Source organism: Manis javanica, chromosome 4 (assembly GCF_040802235.1).
Source record: "Manis javanica isolate MJ-LG chromosome 4, MJ_LKY, whole genome shotgun sequence".
NCBI lineage: Eukaryota > Metazoa > Chordata > Mammalia > Pholidota > Manidae > Manis > Manis javanica.
Genome location: NC_133159.1, coordinates 36,806,084 through 36,833,865, shown reverse-complemented (window position 1 = coordinate 36,833,865; position 27,782 = coordinate 36,806,084). Strand labels below are relative to the sequence as shown.

The following is a 27,782-nucleotide window of genomic DNA, read 5'->3' as shown; positions in this document are numbered from 1 at the left end:
TTAACATTAGATCATGTTCCCAAAGGGCCAGGACTAATGCACTGTGTGAACCCCTAGAAACTGGAACCAACTTCACATCCAGTTTCTAGGGGTTACACAGGGAAGTCTTACATCTTTATAGTCTCAGTTCATTTGAGCCAGAATGCTATGGCCCAGGTTGGGTTCTACCCAATTCTCTAGAGCTTCATCCAGATGCCCTGAGGCTCCAAAGCACAGCTCCACCTTAGATTTATTCAGAAAACCCCAAGTGCCAGTTATATGCTAGCCCTGAGCTGAGTTTTGGGAACACAGACACAAAGGTACGGTGCCTGCGCTTGGAGCTCCCTGCCCTTACGAGAAAGAGGGCTGTACAAGGGGGACTTTCACGTGGCATGGCCCTTCCCCTGGCAGAACTGTGTGCAGAGCAGTGGCAGCTCAGTGGAGGGTGCTGTGAATAGAAAGGGGCATTTGTCCCAACTCTTAAGTCCAAGGACTATAGGTTCAAAGCCATTCCCACCTCAGTAAGGTCAGATTGCAAACCCATGCAAGAACTACTTTGGAGAGAGCAGCCTGTGCAGGCTAGAAAAACTGGGGGGGAGCCTAGAACTGCAGTCACTGGATGGGTGTCAAGGAGCTGGCCTGGCTGATCTATTGAGTTGTGCCTCCCTCTTTTCTGTGCCCCACCCCTGTCCCTGCAGAAATAGCAGCACAATGGACCTGACACTCTTTGCAGCTGAGGCCATTGCCCTTAACCGCCAGCTGTCTCAGCATGAGGAGAATGAACTGGTAAAGGAGTCAGAGGCACTGGCCAAGGGCCTCTGCTCTGTGAAGCTTTCCCCTCCCTCCAAGTCACGCCTGGCACGCCGGAGAGCGCTGGCCCAGGCAGGCCGCAGTGGAGATGCAGGAACGGGCCCAACACCCACAGCACTCTGACCCCCTCCAGTCACATCTTCCAGGCCATAGGCCTGTCCAGGCATTTCTCCCCCCACTTCCCACCCCCTGAGAAACCTGTGAGGCCGAAGTCTGCAGAGCAGGCAGAGGGGTTTTATAGCTCCATCCAGGAAGGCCCTAAGGTCTCCACCCACATCCCCCCATTTCTCCAGAGTCCTCAAGGAAAAAGCTTTTTCCAAAGGGGTTGTCTTTGAGAAGGAAAGCAATCACTTGTCACTTTGCATAATCATCTGCAGCAGGGACATCTCTGCTGGGCTTTAGCCCACCTGCTCACCCTTCTGCCTATCCAGGATCCTTCCCGCTCTCACTGGCAGGCAGCAATGGCAACTGGGGCTCTAGCCTTCAGGGAGCCAGCCTTGAGAAGCATCCGATGACAGAGGCTCTTTCATCTCTCTGTACCTTCACCTGCCTCTGGCAGTCCTTCCACCTTCCTCTGTCCTCTGGATGTCCTCCCCCACCTTGGCTGAGCAAAGCAGTCCCCTCAATTCAGGGGAGGGCAAGAAGCCTTCCACATTCAGGAAGCCAGATCAGTCTTCCAGTCTGCAGCACAGAGAAGCAAGCACATAATCTTTCTTTGCTGTGACCGAAATGTATCCCTCATTTATCATCCTCTGCCTTGTTGGGGATTGCTGCTAAAATCAGTATTATTTTGTTTTTTAAAATATTTGTTTTTTTAACCATGCTCTCCCAGCAAAGATGGGACTTTAAATTCCCATTGCCAACAAAGGCTTTTCAGAGTATGTCAGGCTCACTCTTGTTTCCTGAATCCATGCATTTGAAAGGTTTTAATCAGCTGTTTCTTATTACTCTAACTGGTTTTAAGCTGTAACCATGAGACTGCTGGCCTGATGGGGCAGGCAGCTCCAGTCAGGGCAGTTAGGAGTCACGTGCCTGATGTGGAGCCACATCGCAGCAGCGGGGCCCCTCCTGTCTGAGCACTGACTGCTGCTGGAGACAATGAAGGCACGTCCAGGCCGGATAGGCTGAGTTACCTGAAGAAAACCCATTTGTATAAGTCAGACATTTATACAACACAAGGATGGTATTATACATCATGCTTATTTTAATAAAGCTGTTTTAAATTCTAGCTATGGCCTTCCTGGTGGTACTTTCTTCAACTGCAAACTCGAAAAAGAGGCCTTCCAGAGAGGGGCTGAGTCCAGCCCTGTGAGGAGGTCTTTATAAGGACCTGTAAATCTGGCACCTTATTGGGTCTGTAAAACAAAGCGAAGGAGATATCATTGCTTCTCTTTTTTAGGTGAGCAAATGAAATTCACCAAACAGTTGTCAATCTCCAGTTCTGTGGCAGGTCCTGAGGTGACTGAGAAACAGCCTCTGTCTTTTCATATCTTTCCCATTAAGTGGAAGAGGTAGTGTCAGCAACCATCACAAGCTGGCTTCAAAAGGTGCTTTAATAGGTGTGCCCTGTACCCAGGCCAGCCCACCCACCCAGCAGAACAGAGTTCCTCTCTGTTTGGAGCAGCTCTAAGCCTTTCTGGAGGATTCACCTTGTGCCCAGGACTGTGCTTGTCCTGTCAGAGTTGCCAACACAGAAAAATGTCACCTTGCATCCCCAGGCCCCATGTTCATCATGCAGAGGGCCTTCCATGTGCCTTGTCCCATGTAATCCTCAGAACTGGGCTGGGGTGGGAAGGGCCTTTATAAGTTCCCAAAGAGATGGCAAGAGGGAGGTCTGAGTGTCTGGACAGTAGACTGGGTGCTACTGGCAGCTTTTCTCCCAAGGGAGAGCAATGAGTGGAGATGGGAGCAGGAGCTCTTCTCTCTGGGGGTAGGTAATGGGCCAGGCCACCATCTGTGCTCACCAAGATTGTCTCCATGTTGATGACAACATTCTGCTGACCTTTGCAGTGACCCTTACTACCTTCACATCCCTCTTCATCTGCCCAGAGTGGGATGGGCTGGTCTGCAGAATCTGAGCCTTTCATCCAAAGTCTCCCCAGTCCCTGGGGACTTGGAACGAGGGCATGAGTTTTGTCTTTGAACTCCAGCCTGGTCAGTCCTCCAGGTTGGTCCAGCAGGGACATGACTTCCATGGGCTTCCTGCACCAAGCACTCCCCACCCCCACCTATCCTGCAGCTCCAGCCAGGCTCTCACACCTCTGTGCCTCTGCTCAGGTTGTGCCCTCTACCACCCTCCACCTGAACCCAGCCCACCTGGCGAAGCCCTTCTCATCCTCCGTGGCTTTGCTCAAGTGCTGCCCTACCTACTTTGGTTTGCTAGCATTATTGTACACTTACCAAGTTACAGGTGCTTTCTGAAAAGTTCACAAGGCATTATCTCATTTGATTCCCACAGCAGGCATATAAGGTAAGGCACTAGTATTTTATCCCCACTTAATGTGAGAAATTAAGCAGAGAAAGGAAAAATTGCTTGCCCGGGACTCTACAACTGGGAAGGTGGAACCGGAATTCATCCCAGAGAGATGTGGTACCCAGAGTTGTGCTGCCCACATTCAAATCCCAGCTCCACCACTTACTAGCGTTGGGCCTTGAAGAAGTTACTTAATCTCTGAGGGTCAGTTTCTTCAGCCAAAAACTGGAAATGCTAGTGCTTACCTCATGGTGCTGTGTGAAAGTTACAAACTAATGTAAAGTGTTTAGAGCAGTTCCAGGCACACAGAGCAAGTGCTTAATAAATGTGAGCTATGATAGTTGTTTTTATTGTCTCCTGGGGCAGAATTACTCGACTCATCCCAGTGAGAGAGATGAGCTTTCCCCCCTTCCCTCGGCTTGTGTGGGAAGGACTTAGGTGGGTGGAGATGGTTCTGGGCTTCCCAGATGAGCCTGGCCTCTGGTCCTTTGAGGGATACTCCTGCCGACAGGCTGCTCTGCCCCTCTGGGCTGGGGTCTTTGTTCCAGAGGGGCGATGGTGGAATCAGAGGAAGAATTTGAGGTGGGGACCAGGGGCCTTGGGTTCTAGTCCTTCCTCTAGTCCTTATTCACTAGGTAACCTGGGGAAGTCCCTTACCGTTTCTGAGGACCAGGCCATGCGCCTGGCTCTGCTGGGCAGAGGCAGATATGTCAGACACACTAAACGAGGCTCTGGGAACTGAAACTGAACTGTCCGGGCAGCCAGTTCCCTGGTTCAAGGCTCATGCCTTACCTCACGGGCTGGGCCTTAGGAGAGAGCTGGGCCCCATCAGCCAGAATGTCCTGGAGCTCAGGCCTTTTGCTTCAAGTCCAGTTAGCAGGCCTCAGCCCCAGCCTGGGGACCGCTGTCTGAGCCCCATCTGGAGGCCCAAGCACAGGGATCAAGTCTTTCTCCCTCCAGCTCTCCACCTGCTTGAGCTCTGGGTGCTCCTTCTCCCCTGGCTGACTGCCCCTCACCGAACCCATTTCTGGGAACAGCAGTGCCCTGATCCTGTGCCAGCTGCCCCAGCTGCTTAAGTCTGGAGGAGAGTAAGGAGCAAGGTCTCCCCCTGCAGCAGGCACTCTTGTTGCCATGGTAGCAGTTGCCTTGGAAGCCGCTTCCAGACTTCAGCCTCTGAACAGCCTGGGAAAGCTGCTGGTCCCCCAGGGGATCGGGGAATTAATCACTCTCTTTTACAGGGTCCTCACCCTCAAGGAAGATAAACAGAACAAAACCAAGCTGAGGCCTTTTTGCCCACTCTTCCTCCCCACCCCCATGCCACCCTTGGACTTGGTGCTTCTGTGAGGGAAAGAGCATAGGCAGGCATCCACCAGCCGAGGCCTCGCCAGGAAACGAAGAGGAGAGATTATGACAACTCAGCGGTGATGCATGGCCTGGCCACACCCTGAGTCCAGGGCTGGGAGGACAGGTCTCAGCACCCTTTGATACTTGTCGAGTGGGGAACAGGTGTGGTAGTTGCGCTCTAGTGCCTTGGGCCTCCATCTCATTTACTTACAGTAAGCACATTGCCCAAGGATAAGTATGTATTTTCTTCAGAGATGATACAGTTTATATGGAGGAAAGAATTGGCAAATCTCCCTCTACATTTGTTGTCAGTGGAGGAGCTGGGTCACAAAACTTTCAAATAGCCTTTAATGACACTCGAATGATTCCTTAGAACGAACACATCGTCTCTCTCTGACGGAGTTGCCAATTCCTCCCAACTCGAATAAGACAATTTAGAAATTCAGGGGCAGAGATATGCTAGAGTACTCCCAGCTGAGCAGGGAGGGAATCTGGACACTGAGATTCTACCCAGGACTCTGAGGCAATCCTGCTCCCCAAGTCTAAGTTTCTCCGTCTGTTCTGTAAAGGACCTGGGACAGTTCTGTGATCTAATAAGTGATAAAGGCTTAATGTGTCTCCCCTCGAATTTCCACCTCTGACTCTGTGCCCTGAAGGATGCACAGAGTCAAAAAAAAGAATCTACTCTAGAATTCGGTCTCCAATTTTTAGAGGTCAGAGTATTCTGGAATCTAGAACTCACAACGCACTGACATCCCTGAGTCTGGCCTCTGCCATCCCCAAAGGAGCAAAGTGAGTCTCAGGGAGGTGGGACGGCTGGCCCATGTCCCTCAGAGTGAGGTGCCTCTGTCTCGCTGATGGTTTGGGAGTCCTGCCGCAGCCTTACACTGTGACAGGAGCCTGCACAGGCCCTGCTGGCCAGAGGCATGCAACCTCGTAAGGGGGCGTGGGTGGGGGTTGTGGAGGGTGCTGGGATTCCTAAAGCTCCTCATCTTGAGAATGTGTTTTCATGGACAATTATTTTAACAGCTCTTTCTAAAACTAGTCAGAGAGGATCAGTTACATGTGACAGAGACATGTCTGTCATTTATGCCTAATTAGAGGAATAATCAGACCTCATCCTGATGAGGCACAGGGGATGCCAACAGCAGTGGCTGTGGCTGGGGAATGCTCACCTCCTGGGGTTCCTCTCATGGGGGCCGGGAACACAGCTAGGGGGCCATCAGTGCTCCTCAGTCACCCCTCTTCTGTACATACCTCTGAGTTAACACCTGTCCTTGCCCAGCCCTCTCCCCAGTCTCCCTCAGCTGAGGCTCAGACAGAGCACTCTGGCCTTCTTAGGCCCCCACCCAAGGAAAGCCTCTTGTTAGGGACAGAGGTCCCACCATGCCTATGGCCCTCCTCTTTGCCAATCCAAGGGGTTCTGCAGGTCCAGTCCCTGCCTGCGCTCTGCCTTGTGTCTAGAAGCCTAGCCCAGGTCCCCTCTAGCCATGGCTGTGGCACACTCCCTGAACCTACCCTTGAGGGGTCACAGTCTACAGAGGAGACAAAATGAGGACAGATGGAAGGCACTTCAGCATGGTGACATGGGAGCAGTGGTAGGCAGCCCACCCACTCAGATGCCATCAGGAATTGCCTCAGAGTGGGGTCTGGCTGAGAAGGGTGCTGAAGGATGAGGAAGCATTCTCCAGACAGTAGGGACCAGGCAGACTCTCAGCAGAAGGGCAGCAGAAGAAAAGGGGAGGGACAAGGGTCGGGGGCAGCTGTGGAGGCAGAAGACCTTGCACCTGGCTATGTCAGACTACAGACATGGTGGGAGAGATGGTGAGATCTAAAGAGAGGCCAGCAGGACTGGTAACGGGAGCTCAGGTGCAGGGCTAGGGCAAGGGCCAGGTTCTGGGGTGGGGATGCTTTGATCCATAACAAACGGCCCAGAGGAGGATGCAATCAGTGATGAGGGCAGGAATGGAGGAAGAGCTGGGCTGGGCTACCACTACCCAGCCTCAAGTTGGTGATCCTGCAAGTAGGGCAGACACACTAGGCAGAGGAGCTCAGTCCAAAGGTCGGGAGGCACCAGCTGTATCCCAGTCTCCTGACCCTGGCTGCTTTCACCCAGCTCCTGCCAATTCCTCTGCCCAACCCTGGACTTTATGTGCCTTCCCCCAGCCCCTACTGATGGTCCCTGTCAGCACCCAACCAGGGATCCTGGGCAGCTGGAACGGCTCACCCTCTCAGCCCAGTGAAAAGGTAACTGGAAAGGGAGTGGGTACTGAGTCTACCTGAGGCGAAGGAGATCCCCTGAGATTTGCTTCAAGCTAAGACCCCCTCAGCCCTGCCTGGGAGCTCAGGGGTTGGTGGGCCGGGGGAGGGGCAGAGGGAGAGAGTGGACTTAGAGGAATACCTCTCCCTCTCCTCCTGTCCCAGTTGCTGTTCCTGTCTTTTGCGCCTCCTCCAGGACTCCTCCCATGCCTCTGTCTCCAAGTCCCCAGGCAAGATCCCCAGGTGCCAAATGGCAGAAGACAGCAGAGTGGGCCCTAAGCATGTGGTGGTGGGGGGATGGGGGTCTCCTCACATGACTGCTGGGTCTCATGTGAGGCCACCAGCTCATTCTGCTCCCTCAGGAACCAACAGTGGAACCTGGGCTGAGTGCCCTAGTGGGCCTCTGGGACCCAGGCAGCAGCTCACATTGCAGCCTCATGAATAACTCAGCACTTCCCTGCTGCCTGCCTCTGAAGAACCATATCCCTTGGACCACCTCCCCCACTGCTTTAAATTTTTAACAGGCTGAGGCTCAGTGGCAGCTGGGCAGGCTCCAGGGAGCCAGGGCAGGATATCCTGGGCAGGGGGCTCAAGCTGAGCTCTCCCTAGAGGAGGCTAACAGGGGAGGACCCCAATGGCCAGGCACAGCTCTCCAGAAATATGTAACCAAGGCAGGATGTGCAGGCAGAAATCCCAAAAGTAGCCTCCAGATTCAGGGGCCCTTAAGGAGGAAGAGTAAGCCAGGGTGACATGCGGCTGGGGGGGCACTTAGGAGAGCTTTGGGATAGGGTTGCAGATAAATCCAAGGGTTACCAGCCCAGAATCTTTCTGCCCAGAACTCCCACCCTCAAGGTGGAGCTCCAACAAAGGGACGTCCAAGAGGACTGATACCTCCAGGGCTCTTCTGGGGACAGGCCCCTCTGGCTGGAGGCTGTACCTGGGTAGGCCTACATGGACATCCCCAGCAGCAGCAGAGACTTCCACTGCCTGCAGCTGGCCTGTGTGGCCCTCAGCCTGGTGGCCGGCAGCATCATCATCGGTGTCTCCATGTCCAAAGCTGCAGCTGCCATGGGTGGCATCTTTATTGGCGCCGCTGGTCTGGGTGAGCAGTGCTGGGCTCAGAGGGGGTGCAGGGGCATGGTCAGGGAAAGGGGAAATGTGGAAAGGGCAGAGTCAACAGGGATGGGTGTTGGAGGATGGAAGCTGGAGAGAAGCAAGGCAGCGGGGGCTGCAGAGAGGGAGAGGAAGGCTGGGCTGAGGTGCCTTCTGCGGGAGGGTGAGGGGACCGTGGAAGAAGGAGCTGGTTGTCACGCTCCTCTCTGGCCGCTCTCCCTCCAGTTCTCCAGTCCCAAGCCCTGTGCGCTTGGGTTTGTGGTGGAATTCATAAGCCCACTGTGAGAGGGTAGTTGGGGGGCAGGTAAAAGAGGACGGAGTTCCCAGCTGGACTCTCCTTGAGCCAAGACAAAATCCAGCTCAGACAAAAGGTTTTCTTTTCTTTCCAGGTATGACTTAGCAGCAGATCTGTCTGTCCAGGCGTCTGTCCATCTTTCTATCTGGGCCAGTCTAACTGATACCCCCACACTGATGCCATCCCTCATCCCGCTCCACCATCCCGGGCCAAAAGCAGAACCAGAAGGCCCAGGCTGGTGGGCTCTGGGCATCCGTATCTGCAAACTCCAGCCAAGAGCCACAGACACTTAGTCTGGGGATAAAGTGGGAGTGGGTAGGGCAGGGCCCACTCTTCTGTTACCCCCTCTCCAGGGTAGGGTGTGGGGGAGGAGCATGCTGAGGAGCCCCCTAGTCCTGCCCTGGAGGCCCTAAGGGAGCATGGGGCAGGTGGTGGTATCAGCTGGACCCATTTCCAGATCACTGAGAATGAAGGAAGCCAATGTATTCCCCACCTGGGCATGGTGAAGCCAGGAGCATGGACCTTCCCCAAGTGTAACCCCTTCCCCAGACAGGTGCTGCTCCCTGCCCTCTTCTGTGCTGGAAAGCCGCTCTGCGTGTGTACACACACACACACACACACACACACACACACACTCCCAACCTGCACATTTGTGTTTCCCCATGCACACTAGCACTCTCATCAACTACCGCCCAGGCTCAGCCCACCCACAGCTTCATGCAGCTCACACTAACCAGGCTCCCTCCCCATCACAGAACCCCTCTGTGTCTCTCTTCTAAGGGCTTCTCATCTTGGCCTACCCCTTCATGAAAGCTAGATTCAACCTGGACCGCATCCTGCCTACAATAGGTGAGTCCTCTTCCCTGCCCCTAGCATACCCTTCTGCCAAAGAATGTGCGAGACGCACTGTGTGGTGGAGCTGAGCCCACGTGTGTGACTGCTCCTGGCTGTGTGTGTGCTGGAACTGGTGTGTGTGTGTGTGTGTGTGTGTGTGTGTGTGTGTGTGTGTGTGTGTGTGTGTGTGTGTGTGTGTGTGTGTGTGTGTATCACCATGACTACAGTGCAGCGGCCTGCTGCCTGCCGCAAAGGGCCTGAACCAGCTCAGAACACGGAGAACTCCCATCTCCCCTGAGAGATTCTCCATCTCCCCCAAAGCCTCTGAGATCTACAGATAAGCCCATTTCACCCCTGAGCCCCCATAAAGACCCTCTATCTCCCCTCAGACCTCAGGACCCTCATATATATCCCTAAATCATCTCAGCTCCCCACATACATGCTCCTGTCCCATCAGCCCTGCAGGGCTCTACATATCCCTAATTTTCCCCAGGACACCCACCCTCTTAAAAAATCTGCATAGGCAGTCTTATCCTTCAAGGTCCCATTTCTTCCACCCCACCCCACCCAAATCAGCCCAGATCATGTGAGAGATCTAAAGGAATGCCGTGGAGCCAAGGCAGCAGCAGGGATGGAGATCAGATAGCAGAAAGTACTTCCTTTCCCAAAGCCGGATTAGGTTTGAGAATGGCTTAGTAACCAAGGGGCTTTGGGTGATCTCATCCTGCAGGGAGCCTGAGAATCCACCCCCACCCAGGGCCAGACCATGGGGAAGGAAGATCCAGCGCCAATGGCAATAAAGAGGGTAAGTTCCAGAAATGCCAGATCCATCTTCCATTTTCCTCTCTGGCTGAGCAGCCTTGAGGACCCCAGGAAGAAGCCTTGAGAGACATGCAGAAGGGGTTTCCCCAGACACAGGGAGCCCACAGAGTTGGGCAGTTCTTCCCTGTGTTTAGTCAAAACCCTTCTTGTTCCAAGCTGAGCTGAGCTCCTCCCGTTTGTCCTCAGAGCATCTCTGTCGTACCCGGCGCAGACCTGGGAACAGATGGCTCTTCCCTGCCCCTTCTCCCCTCCTAGGCCCCATGCCCTGGTTGGTTTTCTCCCTCTTTTCTCCCATGAATGAATCTACCTCTCAGAGCTAGTACCTGAAACTGAATATCTTCTGCCTCCCCCTTCCTCACACACTGGAAAATTCCAGGCAGGGGTTTTTCAAAGATGGCCCCAACCCAGTGTCTGCCACCACTGGTAAGATGCCTAGTCTCAGCCAAATATTCCAGACACTGTTCCACTTTACATATATTACTTTGTTCCATTCTCAGAACAACCACATGAGGAAGGTACTGTAATTAGCCCACTTTCTATATGGGACAACTGAGACACAAGGAGATTAAGTGATGCAGCCATAAGTGGTGGGGCCAGAAGTGAAACCAGGCAGTGGCCCCAGGGTCCTGCCTCTAGCTACCTCCCAACCCCCAACAAAGCTACTGTCCTTTTGAAGGGCCATTCTGACCGTCTGTGCCTCTTCAAACTCAGCAAAACTGCCCCCTGGGTCTTCCCTTTCTCCCCATTCTATCCTGCTCTGCCCCCGGGTCCTTCTGGGCTGTTCTGATGCAGGATCTGCCTATTCAGGTGGCCCTGTCCTGGTCTCTCCCCCAGAAGCACGAAGCAGCCTGTCTACTGTGAGCAGAACACTGGAGAAGCTGAAGATGGGGTCCCGGGGGACTGGGGAGAGCTGAGGCAGGGGCTGAGGAGCTACTCCTTGCCCTACCCTCCCTTCCTGCCTGCTACCCTGATCTCACAGCCCTCCAGGATCCAAACCAGAGGTGAACCAGGCCCTGGAGACATCAGATCAGCATTCACCCAGGCCACAGCTCTTGGCAATGGATTCCAAGGGGCACAGGGCAGGGCCTAAGGCAGTGCCACTGGAGGTACCTCAGGGGCTCTTGTTTCAGGCTCTTGACCTGGGTTTTACCTCTGGACTGCAGCTCAGTTGCATTCCTCTATTCCTCTAGTTCCTCTGGAATTTGGGGCCCAGGGATACCTCAGTCACTTGCTCCAGCCTGGCCCCAGAAGTGAACCCCAAACCCACAGGAATCACAGACAAGGACCTGGCTGTTGGCCTCTAGAGCTCACCAGCTGGATAGAAAGCTGGACCAGATTCTTTTCAGGATACTGGAAACTCTGGGAAACTCCTCAGTGACAGGGACTTGGCAGCAGAGATCGGGACATATCCTAGACAAACAAGATAGCCACTGCTATGACAGGAGCCCTAGTGAGGCACAGACCTGGAGGCTTCCAGGAGGAGGTGGCTCCTCAGCTGAGCCCTGCCCTGAGACTCTTGGTGTTCAACTCCAACATTCAAAGCTTTTTTGTGATCTGGCTCCAGACAAGACCTCCAGCCTTCCCTCTTCTACCCACTTTCTCATTGCTCCTGAACAATCTAAATGCATTCCAGCCCCCAAGCGCTGGCCTATGTTCTGGAGGACCTGGTCCAGGAATGTGTGGCTGTCAGAAAACATTGCTCCTGCCTCCACACCTGAACCCTCAAGGTGGAACAGAGTTGTTTGACCTCTACAGAGACATCTGCTCCATGTGGCTTTTGTCCTGGTTTGGTGAGCAGAAGACAAACTGGACAGAATCTCATTCTTCAAGGATCAGTGCAGACGACACCTCGGCTCAGAAGCTTCCCCTGATTTCACTGTGCTCCCACAGCCCTAGGGCTTCCCTTCATCACAGCCCCCACCACTCTGAGTGGCCCTTGTCTATTTCCCCCTGTCCAGAGTTGGGGGAAGAGTGCTAGGCACACAGAGGGCACCCTGTGGATGTTGGTAAACCAAACCTCAAGTGGGAGAGACCATCTCATTGTACAGATGGGAAAGCTGAGGTCTTGCAGGGAAAAGTACTCAGTGAGGCCCGTGGTGAGAAGCTGTGGAGCCAGGTCTCCTTTCTCCCCACCCGAGGCTCTGTGCTGTGCACAGGCCACAGGCACCAACTGTCTGACCACGGTGGGACAGGCCTCCGTGAAGGGGTACAGTTTCACAAATGCTGGCAGCGTGTAGAGGCTTTGGTTCTTCCAGCCCGAGGGTAGTCAGCCTTCCCTCCTTGAATCTCCCTCCTCTCCAGCTCCCTCCTGCCTGCTCCCTGCCCTTCTCCTTGCTTTCAGCGTTATCACCATCAACAATGACAGGCCTGAAAGAGTGGATCTGTGGCATCTTACTACACTGATGGGACAGCGACTGCATTGGGGTATAGGTGGAGACTTGATAATATGGGTAAATGTAGTAACCACATTGTTTTTTCATGTGAAACCTTCATAAGAGTATATATCAATAATACCTTAATAAAAAATTAAATAAAATTTAAAAAAACCTCAGGCCTGGTGGCCCTTCCTTGATTAGTAAGGAAACCCTTTCTACTATCCACCTTCAGTCCTTATCTGCAGCACCCCAGAAAGATGCCCAAGTGTGGAAGGGGTGCGAGTGGAGGATGTGGAGCCTGAGCTGTGGGGCGGGTGCTCCCCCTTGCTGACCATCAACCCTTCCCAGCTACAATCCCCCTAAGGCAGGCTGTGGTATCCCTGATGCCTGGCAGGGCCAGGCCCAGACCCAGAACGGTTTGGGGATCAGAGTGGAATATATTAAGCAACAAATACCTAAAAAGGCGAGAGCTGTGTCCAGTTCTTACTGGGTGGGGGTGGGATTCAAAGGACCCCTGAAACTGTGGAAGTCCTGGATGCCTGAACCTCTGCTGCTTTTCTTTCCCCTGCCATGGACTTCCCAAGACCTCCTTCCCCCCAATCCAGATAAATGTCCAGATACCTCCTCCCCAGGTATATCTCTACTTCTGATCTCCCACCCTCTCAACCTGTGGTCACAGGAGGGTCCATGTGGAGACACATGCCTTCTTCCTGTCCATGCTTTGGAAGAAGGTGAGACTGCGCCGAGCAGGTAGGGGTGGGGTGGTGGGTGGTGTTAGCGGGAAGCACCCTCTCACCTCTGAGCAGCTGTAGAACCCTCCAGTGGTTCAGCCCAGGAGGGGTTGTGGGCAGGGACAGGTCATTGGACCCAGCTCTTCCAGCAAATCTGTTCAATAAATGAAATTAGTTCTGTCCAGAAGTCCTGTTCCGACCTCAACTGTGATGCTGTCCACCTGGGCCCAGGACAGGTGCCGATAACACATCGACGCTGGGGAGTCCTTGGTCCAGGCGGCCCCCAAAGCCACTTCCCTGCTGGCCAGCCTGGAGGACTGAGCAGGCTGGGGCTGGAGTCTGGGGATAAGACTCACATCCTCGTCTGCCCCTCCCCCCAGGGGCTAGGCAAGAGGCTGTGGGGGCTTGCGCCTCAGTTTCCCCACCTGCAGACGGAGGGTGAGTGGAGCACCTCCCTCACAAGGCCAGCGTCATGATGAAGGCTGCCTGGCGCATGGCCTACATCAAGGAGGGTTTATGAACGGATGAGTGGATGAATGACAGGAGAGGCTGAAGGTGAGGCTCTTCCTGCTGAACTACTCCAGATTCTGAGAAGTCGTCACCTCAGACTCCCACCCCTCACCCTTACGAATCCCAGCCGGAGACGGAGTCGGCGTCTGCAGGGGCGCGTGGCCACACCCCTCTGGGTGCGGGATTGGAGGGAGGAGGGGAGGGGATTGAAAGCAAGCCCCGTCCCTGGGAAAGTCTCCCTGCCCCCAGAGCACCCCACTCCTCCGGGGGTGGTGAGAGTCCGTCTGAGGCTGAAGACGCGCCGGTGCAACCTGCAGCCTTCGCTCTGGAGGGAGTGGCAGTGTCTCCATCCGGACTGGAAAGTGCAGCCCGGAGCCGGGGCGGCCGGGACTTCACTGCCCGCCGCCCCCCACCCGCCACCGCTAACCCAGAGGAGGGAGGGGAGGGGGCGGGGCGGAGAGGGAGAGGGGAGGACGCTTCGTGGGATCGCCGCTCCTCCGGGGTCAAAGGGGAGACCAGGGGCAACAGCGAGGCTCCGAGAGGGGCGCCCCGCCTCAGGGGCTGCTCCCTGGCCGCCGGCCCCGTCGCGCGCCTCCCAGGCCCCCACCCTCCCGCCCAAGCCGCATCTCCGAGCCGCCTGCGGGTGAGTGAGGGGGACGCGCCGGCCAGTGCCTGCGACCCCTGAGCCTTCCGCGAGCTGAGCCCCGCAGCCCTGCGCTCGCCGGTCCCTCCCTCCTTCGGGCCGAGCTCAGGGGGCCACCAGGCAGGACCGGTCAATAAGCGCCCACCGGACTAGCTCAGGCAAGTGAAAGCCACACAAGTTGGGGGAGGCGGGAGGGCGGGCATGGGGGTGAGATGAGAGGGGTGAGGGTGGCGAGGAGGGGATTTTGTAAAGGAGAACCCTCATCCAGCCCCAAACCCCAGGGAAGGAGAAGTGTCCAGACCAGAGGCCAGGGACCTGCAGCCTTGAGACGGACTTCTCAGAAAGGAGATGAGAAGGACAGACAGGGAAACTGAACGGGAGACACAGCACGGAGTGGCTGCCTTGGACCCCCTCTGCTCTGCTCCCAGCCCAGTGGACTCTTTAACTCAGTAAGAATCTGCACCAGAACCCACCTCTGGTCTTCACCCAGCTGCCCACCACACCCTGCAAAGGCCCAAAGTGAGGAGGAAATCAGAAGTAGACACAGAGCAACTTCAGACCCAACACACAGATGAAGCCAGGAAGGCAGGAGACCCCTCTAACCAATTCCTCCCTTCCTCCTTGTTCAGCCAGTAATCTCAGGGCACCACCCCCCGTGATGCAGTAGCAAACAAGGTGGTCCTCAAAGGAGACTGTTGGGGGATGCAAACCTAAGTTGGGGAGATAAGGAAAGCTTCTTGAAGGAAGTGACGTCCCAGCTGCTCTCTGAAGCCTGAGCTGGAGTTAGCCAGGTGAAGGGCAAGTCCCCTACGGTTCAGACACAGGGAGAAGCCTGTTCACCTGACCACACCTGGTGAGTTCAGCTCCACTTGAGCAAAATCAAGAGGGCCACCTGGAGGGAGCCTGGTCTGGGATGGCAGCAGGGGAGAGCCCAGGAGGGATGTGACCAGTAGGGAACGATGGGGACTGAGCGAGTAGAGTGACTGTGAGACTAGAGAGGAAACGATGGATTCTAAACACTTCGGAGGGAAGCATCTGCAGGGTTTGGTGATAGCGTGGATTGCAAGTGCATGGAGGAAGCCTGAGGGAGGAGGAGCAAGGATGAAGTCTGGGTATCTGGGAGTCTGGGCTTTGTGGAACAAGTTTGAGGAGCTTGTTTCTAAGAGGAAGAGAATCTTTCCAGGAGGGAGGGCTCAGTGGGGCCAAAGCTGGGCAGAGGTCAAGTTAGTTTAGGGCTGAACAGTGTCACTGAATTCAGTGACAAGGAGGCGGCTGGTAGCCTTGGAGAAGCAGCATGATGAGGCAGCAACCGACTACAGTGCATTGACTCTTGAGAAGGAGGTAAAGTAGGGAATGTAGACAGCAAAATTCCAGAAGGGAAGCTAGTGTTAACTAGAGGCAGATGTAGGGTTGAAGGAGGGTTTGGTTTTAAGGTGGGAGAGGCTTGAGTGCATCCAGACAGAGGTGCAGTCACAGTGAGAGGAGTGATGAGCACTGACTAGGAATGGGGAGGTTTCCCCAGGGCAATGCCAGAGACATGCCAGCGGGTGCGGTGATTTCTTTTCACCTATGAGGCTTAGCAGTTTAGGCAAAGACTTGGAGAAGCCAGAAAGCCGGAATGATGCAGGGTGGAGGCTTTGCTGGAAAACCTTGACAGAAGGACAAAGAACAAGTTAAGTTGCAAGACAAGGTAAATTGCCAGAGTAACTGACATGAGGCAGTGTGGGTTCTCAGGAGGATGCAGAAAGAAGCAGAGGCAAGAGGGCCATGGATCCAATGAAGAGTTTCAGGATTGCATTAGATCAGAGAATAGTTACAGCAAGAGGCACTGTGGGGTTGTGATGAAGAGCACAGGTTTAGAAGTCATGCAGTCTAGGTTTGAATCCCAGCTCTGCCACATGTTATCACCACATCTGAAACCTTGGGCAAGTAACACAGCCTTTCTGAAACTGTGTCCCTATCTGAAAATGGAGATGGCATTAGCATCTCCCTATCGTGTTGTCAGGGAACTTAAATGAGATCATGTATAGAAAGGGCTTACAAGAGTGTTTTGCTGTGCAGGTGTTTCTATAGTGATAGCAATGGGTTATGGTCAGGCATGGGACATCTGGGCTTCTCAGAGGTGGAATGATGACAAGGGTGATGAGGACCGAGGGTGACGAGGGGGGTGGGGTTGGATGGAGGAATTGGCATTGGAGATGAGGAGCCAGGAACCAGGAGGGCACTGGGAGGGGCAGTTGTGCACAGGATGCTGAAGTCTGGAGTAGGATTTAGGCTGGAGGAGAAAGTGCTCATCCCAATACCTTGGAAGGAGGTGGGCAGGAAGGGCAGCCCCACCCCGGGCAGCCTCCAGCCTCCCCTCCCCTGGCCCACTCCACCCCTCAGCTGGCTCCAGGCAGCTGAGTTTTGTGTTGTGGAGACAGAGGCCCAGACAGAAGCTGGAGATCCAAGTCTGGCCCCAGGCATGGCCCCTGCTGGAAGCTGAGGCCCCAGGAGTCTGGTGAAGGTATCAGAGAGGACCAGAAGAGAGCCGGAGGCCCAGGACAGCTGGGGTCACCTCACCTGGCTGGGTGCAGACTTGATCTAAGGAACACAGAGCTGTGATTGCTGCAGAGTCCTGGGTCACTGGGGCCCCTCAGCTGTGCCGGAAGCTAAAGCCTACAGGACCAACAGCAGAGACCAGTTAAACCAAACTCCCACTTTACCAGTAGCAGAACAGCTCCCATGAAGGGAACTTGGAGTGCTTGCCTGTTGTAGCCATGGGAACCCATTGTAAATGGGAGGGAACCATCAGAGCAGCTGGAATGGACCTCCAGTCCCCTTCTCACCCTCGGAGGGGCTCAGCTCTCCTTATCATCAAATTACCTTCCCTCCACCCCCACACTCCCAGGCAAAGAGAAGTCTCCAGAGGTACCTTTGCTGGGCAGCAGCTCATTCCCACCAGATAGGTAGGAAACCGAGAAGAGTGTCTGTCTGCTGTTTCTGGGTTGGCCTGTCTGCAGCGCTTGGCATTCACTGCACCCGTGTTTTGTATTCCTGGGCCACTGAATGTGCGTGCATGTGCGCTCAGAGCTAAGGACGAGGGGCCCAGGAGTCAGATGCAGGGGCTGGGAAGACACAGCACAGACTTCATCCTCAAGCTTTGTTTCCAGCCTGGAGACTTCACTCTGTGTGTGTGTTGCAGGGGAGGAGGCTGTGGCATTGGCTGGGCTGGGGAGGGTGGCAGCTCTCTGGGCTCTGGGGAAGCAGAATCAGCTGGCAGAAGCCGAGAGCTTCCAAGGTAGTGAATAAGCCGGCAATGAGTAATGGTGGTGTGGGAGGTTCCCTGCGGATGGGGATGACTGGGGGATGGAGAGAGTGCTGGGCCTGCAGGGGGCCACAGGAGGGCTGGCTCAGACTTTCAAGAATTGAGGGAGAACAGAAGGCTAAGATTAAGGGGTGAGGGCTAAAGAGCCAGACTGAGCAACAAGGGACTCAGTCCCACATGGGGGACAGGTGGATGTTGGGCTTTCCCATCACCCATGGGCTCTTGGGCCCTTGGAGCAGGCATCTGGGGCCAGGAGATCTGGAAGCTTCCCTGGTCAAACAGCTGCTCTGGTACAACACTGACATCCCAGATCTATGGACTAAGCCAGGGATGGTGGCAGGCTGACTTGAAGGAGCTTCAGCCTAAGACCCAACCCCCCAACACACACACACAGCAGGAACTCTTGCCTCCATCTACTGAGGAGCACCCTTCTTGGGCCCCAAGCTTGTTGATAACTGGATAGTTTCAACCAATTACTACATTTTTAAAATAATCAAATATCTCTGTAACTTCCAGTAAGCAGAAATTCTGGTGTAGCAGAAACAACAGAGGCTTTTCAATCTGACAGACCTGGGTTCAAATCCCAGCTTTACCCATTGTAACTGAGTAAGCCAGGGGAAGTTCCTTCACCTTCCTGAGCCTCTGTTTCCTCACTGCAAGATGGGTTCAGGACCACAACAGCTCATAGGGTCGCAGTAAAGATGAACTGTGTTAGTGTAGGGAAAGTGCTTACCGCAGAGTGGCTGTTCAATGTGAGCATCCCTCCCTGATTATCAGAACCCCTGTGCAGCAGGTGACTTCTCCAGGGAGTGAGTTAATCCCAGCCCAAAACAAAGAACAGCTATATTACAGATAAATGTTCCATTTTCATGAGCACTTCTGCAGTTTCTGAACAGGCTCCCATTTCCACCATCAAAACCACAGGTAGTTGAGGATGAAGCAGCAGGCTGACAAGTTCAAAGGCAATATCCAGGTTTAACCTTTCTCTTTACATTCAGGCAGCTGAGGCCCAAAGAAGGGCCCCAGCCTCCCCAGGTGCCCAACCAGACCAAAATCAAGAACCCTGGTCAGCTGAGGCCCAGAGTCTGCCTCTGCCCTTAACTGCTTCTGGCCTAGATGCCCAAATAGAGACCGCAAGGCCTCCTTGGCCAGAGTCAGTTCAAGAGGGAGAGTGACTGATTGACCAGAGTCATGGGCAGCTGAATGGCAGTGGTCAGAGCCTTGGCTGGGTGGGGAAAGGCCTGGTTCTGGTCTGGCCACAGACTCCTTCATGATTTCCTCATTCCAAGCCTCAGCTTCTCCCCTCTGTAGATAAAGGGATTGAACTAGGTGATCTCCACAGGCTTAGCAGCTTGGAGCGCTCACTACAGAGATCTGTTTCAATCCTAACAACTCAAGATTCAGAGGAGTGACCTTCCTTCCCACTCAAGTGATGGAGTTGAGGGCTGGGCTTGGGATGAAGTAGAAAGGGCTTAAAGGATTTGGGATAACAATAGCATCAATTCAGAGGGGCCTGTTTATGAAATTAACTACTCCAGCCTAGAAGTGATGCATGTCACAAGTCATTGGCTGGAACTAGTCACACCATCCACCTAATCACAGATTAGCCAGGAGGTGAGATCTTAACACGTGTTCAGAAAGCAGGAGAACCGAAAAGATTTAGAGAACAGCACCAATGACACCCTGGAACAGAGCTAGCCAGAGCACCCACAGCAAAGCAATCAATACTGCAACAGTCCCTACTGAGGGGCCACAGTCACCAGATGGAAATGGTGGTATATACTGAATTGCATGAATTGCAAGAGCTGAGCTACCTCAACACCTCACCCCTGCATACCCCAGATTTCAAGTAACCTGGGTGGAGGCACCCATCTGCCCTTCCTCTGTTTGGGATGGAGACGAGACTCTGGGAGTAGTTTTGTCTGCCAGTCAGTTCTGCCTCCCAGGAGCAGATAAGAATCATTTGTTGGCATTTAGCACTTAGAAGCTCAGCCCCTTGGTTGGTATTTGCTTTTGTGGAACTGAGCATGCTAAACCAAGGAAGAAGCAAAGTGGGTTTACCTTCTTTGAGAGACACAGAACACATCCTGTCCTCTCTTCTGTTGTTGACACTTGAGCAGTGTAAGTGCCAATTATAGGAGCTTATCCACAGGGCCTTGAGGAGAGCCTATGCTCCCGGCTTCGGTCATTCAGTAAGCATTTAGCAAACCTCGCACTGGGCTAGTTTGCGAGCTCAGGTTTCAAGTTCAGAACACCAGGTTTCAAATCCTGGCACCACCACTGCCACTGAGCCATCTTGGGTGAGTTTAGTTCATCTTTCTGTGCCCCAATATCCTCATCTATAAAATGGGGATATAACAGTAATGCTTAATCTCATGTTCTGAAAATTAAATTAGATGTTACTACAAAGTGCTCAGCATTGTGCAACTAACTTAGTTAGCAATCTGAAAGTGCTAATTTCAGATTCTCAGCTAGACTTGTTTCTGGCTAAGATAGACTACTTGTATCATATCATCTCACTCACTGAGGATAACTAAAAAGGCTGGATGAAACATTTAAGAAATCTCTTTAAAGCCATGGGAGAGCTACCAAAGCAGTGAGGACTTGAGAGGCCAAGATCTCAGAGAGAAAAGTCAAATTTGGTTTCTCTTTTTCCCCTAAGGCATTTTCCAGTTTGGAGAGGCAGTATCCATGGAGTTGGGAAGTCAGAGTTGGGACTTAGGGCTTAAAAAGGGGTGAAGCCTTGTTCAGCACTTCTAGCTTTTAAATGGGGAGCCCACAGGACTATGCTCTAGAAGTAATAATTAGCCAGATGTAGACTAGACTCAGGAAAACAGAAGCACAGCTTCCAGTCAGGACGATCTCCAATTGGGTTAAGGTGGCCTGGAGGGAGATAACATCATCCAGAGCCTTATGTTATCTCTACATTTTTCATACATAATGTTGGCCATTCAATACAAAATTTTCTGACATTCCAGAAAAGACTAAATAACCAAAAACCAAGAGCAATTAGACAGTAGAAAGAGGAGATCCAGATATTGGCGTTTTTAGACACAGACTTTAAGGGTTTTTTAATGTGTTCAAGAAAATAGATAAGAAGAGGGATTCTTTCAATAGAAAACTGGAATCTGTGAAAAAGAATCAAGTGGAAATTGTAGAACTAAAAAAATATAACAACTGAAAAATTAAGAGCTGAATGGATGGATTTTACCACAGAGAAGACACAGGTAAAGAGAGGCTTAGTGAATTGATTGTAAATCAACAGAAAAACATCCAGCCAGAAACAGAGGAAAAAAGGCTAGAAAATACAGAATTGAGTCTAAGAGACATGTGGGACAATGTCAAATGGTTGAACACGTACACAATTAGGGTCCCAGAAAGAGAGGAAAGAGAATGAGGAAAAAGATAATGGCTGAAAAATTTCCAAAACTAGGGGAAAAGTCAAGCCACAGACTGTAGAAGCACCAGGGAGCCCAAAAAAGATAACTACAGAGAAAATAACACCTAGGCACATCGTAGTAAAATTGCCAAAACCCAAGACAAAGAGTTTTCCCTATAAGGGAAAAGAAAAGAGAGCACTAGACCCTGTATTCACCCTCAGCCTCCCCTCTTACTGGTCAAATGTGAGCTTTCAAGAGTTGCTGTGAGGTAAAGTGAAGAGTCAGACTCCATCCCTTCCGCAGCCTCTGACCAAGTCTGCACAATAGGAGGGAAGACCTGCCATCATCAGATAATATCAGATGTTGATGAGGTGGGGAAGAGCTTGAAAAGGGGGAGTGGGAAAACTTGGGAATCTCACAGCTCCTCTTGAGGACAACAAGAAAGTGCTGGGATTTTCCTCCACATCAACCCTACAAGGATCAAACTCTTCTTTCTAAAATGAAGCAAGATTACATATGATGTCACCCAGATCATGTATTGTCTCTCTCTGGTTTTGGAATGTCTTGTCTTCTTTTCCATCCAGCCACGAGGGCCCAGATACACTTCCCTCCCTGAGCCTCAATTTCCTCAGTTGTAAATTGTGACTGTTAATGAATATCAAGCAGTTGTAGGGATTCAGTGATGTATGGATGTGAACACGCTTTGCCAACTGTAAATTGCTATACCCCTTCAGTGGTTGCTGTTTCTGCCTGGCAGAGCCAATAGCTGCAGGTTAAAGAGAGCAGATGGTTCATGCAAATGTGGAGCTTCTGAGGAATCCAAGGTCTGTAAATGCGCTCAAGGGTCAACATGTGCTTGCTTTGCCAGGATTTGGGGGTTTCTGACTTCCTGCCAGCTGGGTGTGTCAGCGAGGTGCTTCTTGCTGGAGCCCTGTTTGGAACTTCCACCTCACCATGGTGCCAGGGGAGGGAACCCTGAAGTAATCAGATCTGGTCAGATGTAGAGGTGGCCCTCCAGGCCCTCTGATTGGGCCAAGCTGACATCCAGAGTGAGTATGCACCCTGCTGCTCCCTAGCACTAGCCTTTGTTTACACTCGCCTGTCACCAAATTCTCTGCAACCCTCTGTGTGCAGGCTTTGGACACTCAGGAAGGACAGCTCAGGGCCTGTCCCTGGGGCACTTTCACCTGAGGGACAGACCAACTGTTCTCTTCCCAAACTCCCCATGACCGATGGACCTCCTGGATCTGAGACCTCAAAGGCCCTTCTTCTGTCAACCACCACCATGATAACAAGGCTAACAGTCACTGAATTCTATGATCCAGCCACTTGATTTAATTTAAGCATTTGATTTTCACAACTTCCTATAAGGTAGGCTCTCTTATTAGCTTCACTTTCCAGGTGTTAACATTGAAGAATAGAGTGTTAGCCCACTTGTCCTGGTTAGGCTCAGTTACTTATCCTGCATGTGCTGCTCCCACTGTGGTACCATCCATTCCTCCCCTTGCTTTCCCACTCAGAGACCTATTCTGACATTTCTTTCACAATTCTAACACAGCTCCATACCTATGATCTCATCCTTTGGGGGCCCTTTATACCTGTGATTTCATGTTATACGACAAACTTCTCAAGTAGAAGTCACAAATCTTTAGACTCTGATTACATCACCCTTGCTTCTCCCTGCACTCCCAGAATCAGCGCACCCAGCAATAGATCCCGGAGCCAGATATAACTGGAGAATCCTAGGGACGCCCAGCTCAGGCGGCAGGTCGCCTTGTAAATTGCTAGACCTCTCTGGGCTTCTGTTTCTTCATCTGGACAAGGAGAGGCTAGACCAAATGATTTCTAAGGCTTCTTCCACTTGGGGGAGGAATGTGTCTAAATCCCATTAGCTGCCACCTGCCCCCTAATTAGAACTGATGGTGTCATTTAATGAGCACCTATGATTATGGTTTAATGAGCACACCTAATGCGCTGTGTGGTCCGCTTTACAGCCATTGACTCCCTTGACTCCCTCATCAGCCCAAGGAGTCTTCCTGGAGGAGAGGAGGTGGAGGATCTGCCTACGTCTGGAAGACAAGAGGAAGCGTGGAGGGAGGGAGGGTGGCATGATGAGCCACAAGGGACTGAAGGGACTGGGTGGGGAAACAACGGGGGACGCTTCCTACATGGGGTGGGTTGTTGCTTCCCAAAGGCCCAGGCAGGGGCTTGCCAAAATGACCTCTGCACTGGGGGTCAGCGAACGTAGCCACAGAACTGAAAGTAGGTTGGAGGCTTAGATGCCCTGCTGATCCCTTCCTCTTGCTCTCTGCCCACAGGACGACGGTGAGCTCGACCCCCTGACACGTGAGCTGGTCCAGGCCAGCAGCAGGAGGGAGCCTGATGAGCGCCCAGAGCGCCCAGGCAGATGCCGCCCCCAGAGAGGAGCCAGGGAAGCCCCGCCCGGACGCCGGCGGGCCGCGCCCCGGGCCGACTGCCGGGCCTGCCGTCGCCCGCGCTGTTCTGCGCCTGCGGCCTGTGCGTGCTGCTGGCGGGGGTGAACGTGACGTTGGTGGGCGCCTTCGCCTCCTTCCCGCCTGGGCACAACGCGCCCCTCATCGTGGGGCCGGCGCTGCTCCTGCTGGCGCTCGGCTTCTTCGCGGCCTGCTGCGCGTGTAGCCGCCGGGGCCCCGGGCCCCGCACGCGCTCGGGAGTGGCCGCGGGCCCAGGCCAGGGCGGCGGCAGCGCGGGGCGGGTGGCCCTGGAGATGGAGAGCAGCGAGCGCACGGCGCAGGACACCACGGCGGTGCAGCTCAGCCCCGCCGCCTCGGCCGCCTCCTCGGGCCGCTCCAGCCCTGGCTCCGGGCCCTTCTCCCTGGACGCCCCCGAGCCCGCCGTCCTCTACACGCCACGCACCAAAGGGGTCCGGCTCAACATGCCCCGGGAGCGCGTCGCCCCCTAGCGGACCGGGCGCCTGGCCTTGAGGCCCCTGTCCGGTTCCCTCGCTTCAGTGCCCTTTAAGGAAAAAGGAGGAGTCGAAAGAAAGAAAAGAAAAAGGAATTTTTAGTACGGGTCGGGGGCCGGGCACAGGTGTTCTCATCTGTTCCATCTCTGGAACCGCTGAAGAGGTGAGAAGGGTCGATGGTGTCAAGTTACATCCCCCAAAGGAGGGAGCAGTACCTTGGCTCTTTAGGTGGGGTTTGCTGGGTCCTGCTTACCCCACTCCCCAGACTTGATGACACTGGGTCGCTGGGCCTTCCAGCCCTGGCACCACCGCTGCCCGTGGCATTTGGGCGCTGTGAAGGGAGCCACTCTGAGGGGGGCTAACTGCCAGCAAGGCCTGTGACCCCAGGGGATGGAAGAGAGGGGGAGACAGGAATGTCAGCCTGGGTGTTCTGATGCTGCACGCTGCGATGGGCTGCCAACTACCCCTCCTCCCCTTCCTCCCCTTGTCTCTACCCCAACATGACCTTTCGGGATTAAGGGGAGAGGGGTCCTGATTTGAGCCAGCATAGTCCCTAAGGTAGATCTGGGTTGGGCACACTCCACCCCTTCTGCCAACTAGAGCAGGGGGGTGAGGAGGGGCCCACGAGTGGTGAGAAGCCTCCTCCGACCCTGAAGGTCTCAGTGTGATCCTCACCAAGCATTCCCAATGTGCCTCGCTTTTCAATAAAGCACCTTTGGAGTCAAGTCCTCTGCGGGGTGCAGCCTGGGAGGGAAGAGCTGACTATGGGGCCTCTTGGCTGAGCACCCTGGACTCTGGAGTCATCCCAGCCTCTGGCCAGGGCTTCATCATCACGGCACCAGCCCCTCCTGGAGACCTGGAAGGAGGCCCCAGGGGAGAGGAGAGTGTGACTGAACAAAAGACCATCTGAGACTGTGGGTGCCTGTGAAGGTCCGTGAGAGCAGGTGTGTCAGATGGGGGCTGGATGAACATGTGAGTGTGCCTGTGGGTGACAGTACCTGGCTACGTGGATGAGATGAGGAGGGTGGGAGTTTGGGTGACACTGTTTGACATAACACCTGCTGTGGGAGTGTGAGGGTGGTTGAGAGCTGGGTCACCAGGTGGGAGTGGTGGGAGAAGAAGGGCTCCCCAGGGCTGTACAAAGCCTAGACGTTTCACCTGGCCTGTCTGGGCTTGCAGTCTAGGCTCAGCCTGTGTTCTCTCCAGGGGTAAGGGCATCTGATAGAGGGATGGAGGCCGCCTTGAAAGAAGAAACAAAGGGATTGGGGACTCAGGAAAGGCACTGTAACAGAGCCAGACCTTCTCACTGCAGGGACCCAGGCAAACAGTGCCCAGTCACTGGCCCACCACCCCTTGCTGGTCATGATTCCCAGGCCATCTACCCTTGGCTTCATCAGCCTCTTTTCTTTCTAGGGTGGGCTCTGCTGCTCTTCTGCCCAGGCCCAGGCACTTCCACCAGCCCTGGGGTTCTGTCTCCCTTCTTCTAAACCCTCTCTGCCTCTCCCTCCACTGCTGTCTCCTCCTCCTACTGGCCTGGGGAAGAATGATCTCAGTAGGTACTGAACAGACCATCTCATTAATTCACATGGGTCAATGGGCCCTAACCTTCGAAGCATTAAGAGACCCTGGAGCTGGTTGCCTCTTCTCAGAAGTGTGTGTGTGGCCAGATTCCAGTCCTGTCTTGCCCTACTTCACTGGTCTGCAGCCTCAGACGCCACCTGCTGCCTTAGTAGAGTAGGAAGTGAGAGGGGCCACTGCTGGTACTGCCTTGAGGTGTGGTCAGGACCACCCTTCTTAGGAGAAAAACCCCCAGATTGTAGGCCTGAATGCTGAAGGCCCAGACCAAACCCCTCTCCCACCTGCTGGCAGAGCCTGGAATCATAGCATCAGGCCTCTTTCCTCAGCTGGGGGCAGGAGGACTTCAGATCCTGTCTGGGAGCCCAGCTGCTAGGGAGGAAGAGTGTACATGGGATGTACATCTAGGCAATGGCCCTAGATGGATCTTATGAGTGAAAAACATGGGAACTGGGGACGGGACAGTGGCTCCCTGGAGTCTCCCTTACTGCCAACCCCAACTGAAGGTCATCATTTGTTCCATCTGATGTTCCCTCGCCCTCCACAGGCACACCAGGAGATAGTTTCTATACCCCAGCGCGCACTTTGCAATCAGCCAGCCCTGGCAAAGCCTGCTCCATCTCTCCAGGCCTGCCACCCTGGGAGGCTCCCCCTTCGGGCCACTCCAGGGCAGCTCGCCCAGCCACCCAGGAGCCAGTGAGGCTCAGATGTAACCCCACTCTCCCCACAGGTGGAGGCTGGAGGGTCAGTCTGTCCCCATCCCTCAGCAGGCCCCTCCCAGACAGGCTGTAGTCCCTGAGGACAGATCTGGGGCTCCAGGGAGCCAGCAGGAGGGGATGGGGGCAGGTTTCTGTGGAAGGTGAGGACACAATTCTCACCTCCAGGTCTTTGAGCAGGGTTGGGCTACTCCTGCAGAGATGCTGCAGAGCGGCCCTGGGATGAGGGCTGAGCCCTTTCCTTCCCACTCCTGGCCCTAAGACTCTAGAACTGAGGCACCAAGGCCTGTCCTCGGGGGGCCCAGGGGCTGCAGTGGATACCCAGCTGGTCCTTCTGGAAGGATAGTGCTCACTAAAGCCTGGGGGAGCTCAAGGGTGTGCCACAGCGAGCCTCCCAGAGGGGACTACTGATGGCCTGGACCAGGGAGGCCACTAAGGGGCCAGGAACCTGGATCCCCTCCCTGTCTTCCTGCTAGAAAAAATAAACACAGCTACTTAGGGCCATTTGAAAATAATTAACTCAATAAATGACTTTCAAACCCTGTTATGTGCCCAGCATTGGGAATATAGTGGTCAACAAACTCTGGGGGAGCTTGCGTCCTACTTGAGGAAGACAGACAATAAAGAAATAAGCAGGAAGCAAACAAGACAAAAAATATTAGCTAGTAGACAGTGCTGTGCGGCAATCCATGACAGGAAGGCATGACACAGGGACTCGTTGGATGCCTAGGGAGGTCTTTTCTGAGATGACATTTAAGCTGCACTCTGACAAGAGTCAGCCACATAAAGGTCTAGAGCAAGAACATTTCTAGTTCAGGAATAGGCCAGTGCAAAAGCCGTAAGGTGGGAATGAACTTGGCATCCGTGTGTCAGGCCAAGACAGGACTATAGAGAGAGGGTGGGAGATGAAGCTGGGGATGGGGTGAATTGCTCCACTCGTATAAAGCTTAGTAAAGCAGAGTGAGGAGTTGGGATTTCATTCACAGTGAAATGGGAGCCACTGCAGGGCTTTAAGCAGGGAGGTGACATGATCTGATTTATGATTGTAAATTACGCTCTGCCTGCTGTGTGGAAAATGGGGGCAGGGGTGGTTAAGAGTTTACTGCTGTGAGGTATGCTGGCTGCTGGGACTGGAGTGGTGGTTCTGACATGGACAGAAGTCTACACCCATATTTGAGCTCTCCCTATTGTGGGAGTTTAGGAGGAGTCAAAGAAAGGAATCCAGGAGAAAGTTTTAGAATTTCAGTGTGAGCAGCCGGTGTGTGGAAGGGCTGTGGTAAGACAGAACCAAGACTAGTCTAACCTCTGGATCCACGGGAGAGAAACGACCTCAAGTTGCCCACGTCTGAATCCCACCTAACCTTCTGCTGATGCAGTGCCTTTCTGATGAAGTCTGTAGACTAGGAATTTGGGGTTAGAGGGGAGTGGAATGTGAGCTCAAGACATTGGGACTTCTGGCTCATCCAGAGCTGTGCACTCAGTGCTTACCTGGCCCAAGGTAAGTGCTCAATAAGAATTTGTTGAGTGACTGAATGAGTAAAGGGTATGAATCTTATCATGCAGCAAAGACTCCAGGTCCCCAACAACAGGGCATTATCAAGATGCCTGGTTCTGCGCAGGAAGGGAGAAAAGGTCCTCATGTGTGAGGGAGTTCCCCTAACCTTTTTCTTCT

The 27,782-nt window shown here is 53.7% G+C and overlaps 4 protein-coding genes across 29 annotated transcripts in view; 3 read left to right on the top strand and 1 right to left on the bottom strand.

Moving 5' to 3' along the window:
• The window catches only part of LOC108404949 (MAPK interacting serine/threonine kinase 1), a 51,945-nt gene extending 49,928 nt beyond the window's left edge, over positions 1-2,017 (top strand). For 24 of the 25 annotated variants that reach the window (XM_073233864.1, XM_073233884.1, XM_037021746.2 and 21 more), the window contains one exon: positions 678-2,017. In XM_073233864.1, coding sequence (XP_073089965.1) covers positions 678-912 — 235 coding nt within the window. In that variant the 3' untranslated portion in view covers positions 913-2,017. The remainder of the gene's footprint in view (positions 1-677) is intronic. The other variant, XM_073233865.1, reaches the window with a different exon arrangement.
• Positions 2,018-5,513: 3,496 nt separating this feature from the next.
• KNCN (kinocilin) lies at positions 5,514-12,775 on the top strand. Its single transcript, XM_017672789.3, has 4 exons — positions 5,514-7,967; positions 9,054-9,122; positions 9,838-9,912; positions 10,764-12,775. Exons 1-4 carry the CDS (start codon positions 7,817-7,819, stop codon positions 10,841-10,843), a joined length of 375 nt encoding a protein of 124 aa, XP_017528278.3. The 5' UTR covers positions 5,514-7,816; the 3' UTR covers positions 10,844-12,775.
• Positions 12,776-16,761: 3,986 nt separating this feature from the next.
• TMEM275 (transmembrane protein 275) lies at positions 16,762-26,009 on the top strand. Of its 2 annotated transcripts, XM_037021911.2 has the most exons (4): positions 16,762-17,136; positions 21,744-21,924; positions 22,010-22,246; positions 23,194-26,009. In XM_037021911.2, the coding sequence occupies exon 4, from the start codon at positions 23,283-23,285 to the stop codon at positions 23,814-23,816; it is 534 nt and encodes a 177-aa protein (XP_036877806.1). In that variant the 5' UTR covers positions 16,762-17,136; positions 21,744-21,924; positions 22,010-22,246; positions 23,194-23,282; the 3' UTR covers positions 23,817-26,009. The 2 variants fall into 2 exon arrangements, with proteins under 2 accessions (XP_036877806.1, XP_036877807.1); XM_037021912.2 differs by lacking the exon at positions 22,010-22,246.
• DMBX1 (diencephalon/mesencephalon homeobox 1) overlaps positions 23,733-27,782 on the bottom strand; it is a 36,290-nt gene continuing 32,240 nt past the window's right edge. The window contains exon 6 of the mRNA XM_073233863.1: positions 23,733-23,869. The gene's annotated coding sequence lies outside the window, so the exon portion shown is untranslated. The remainder of the gene's footprint in view (positions 23,870-27,782) is intronic.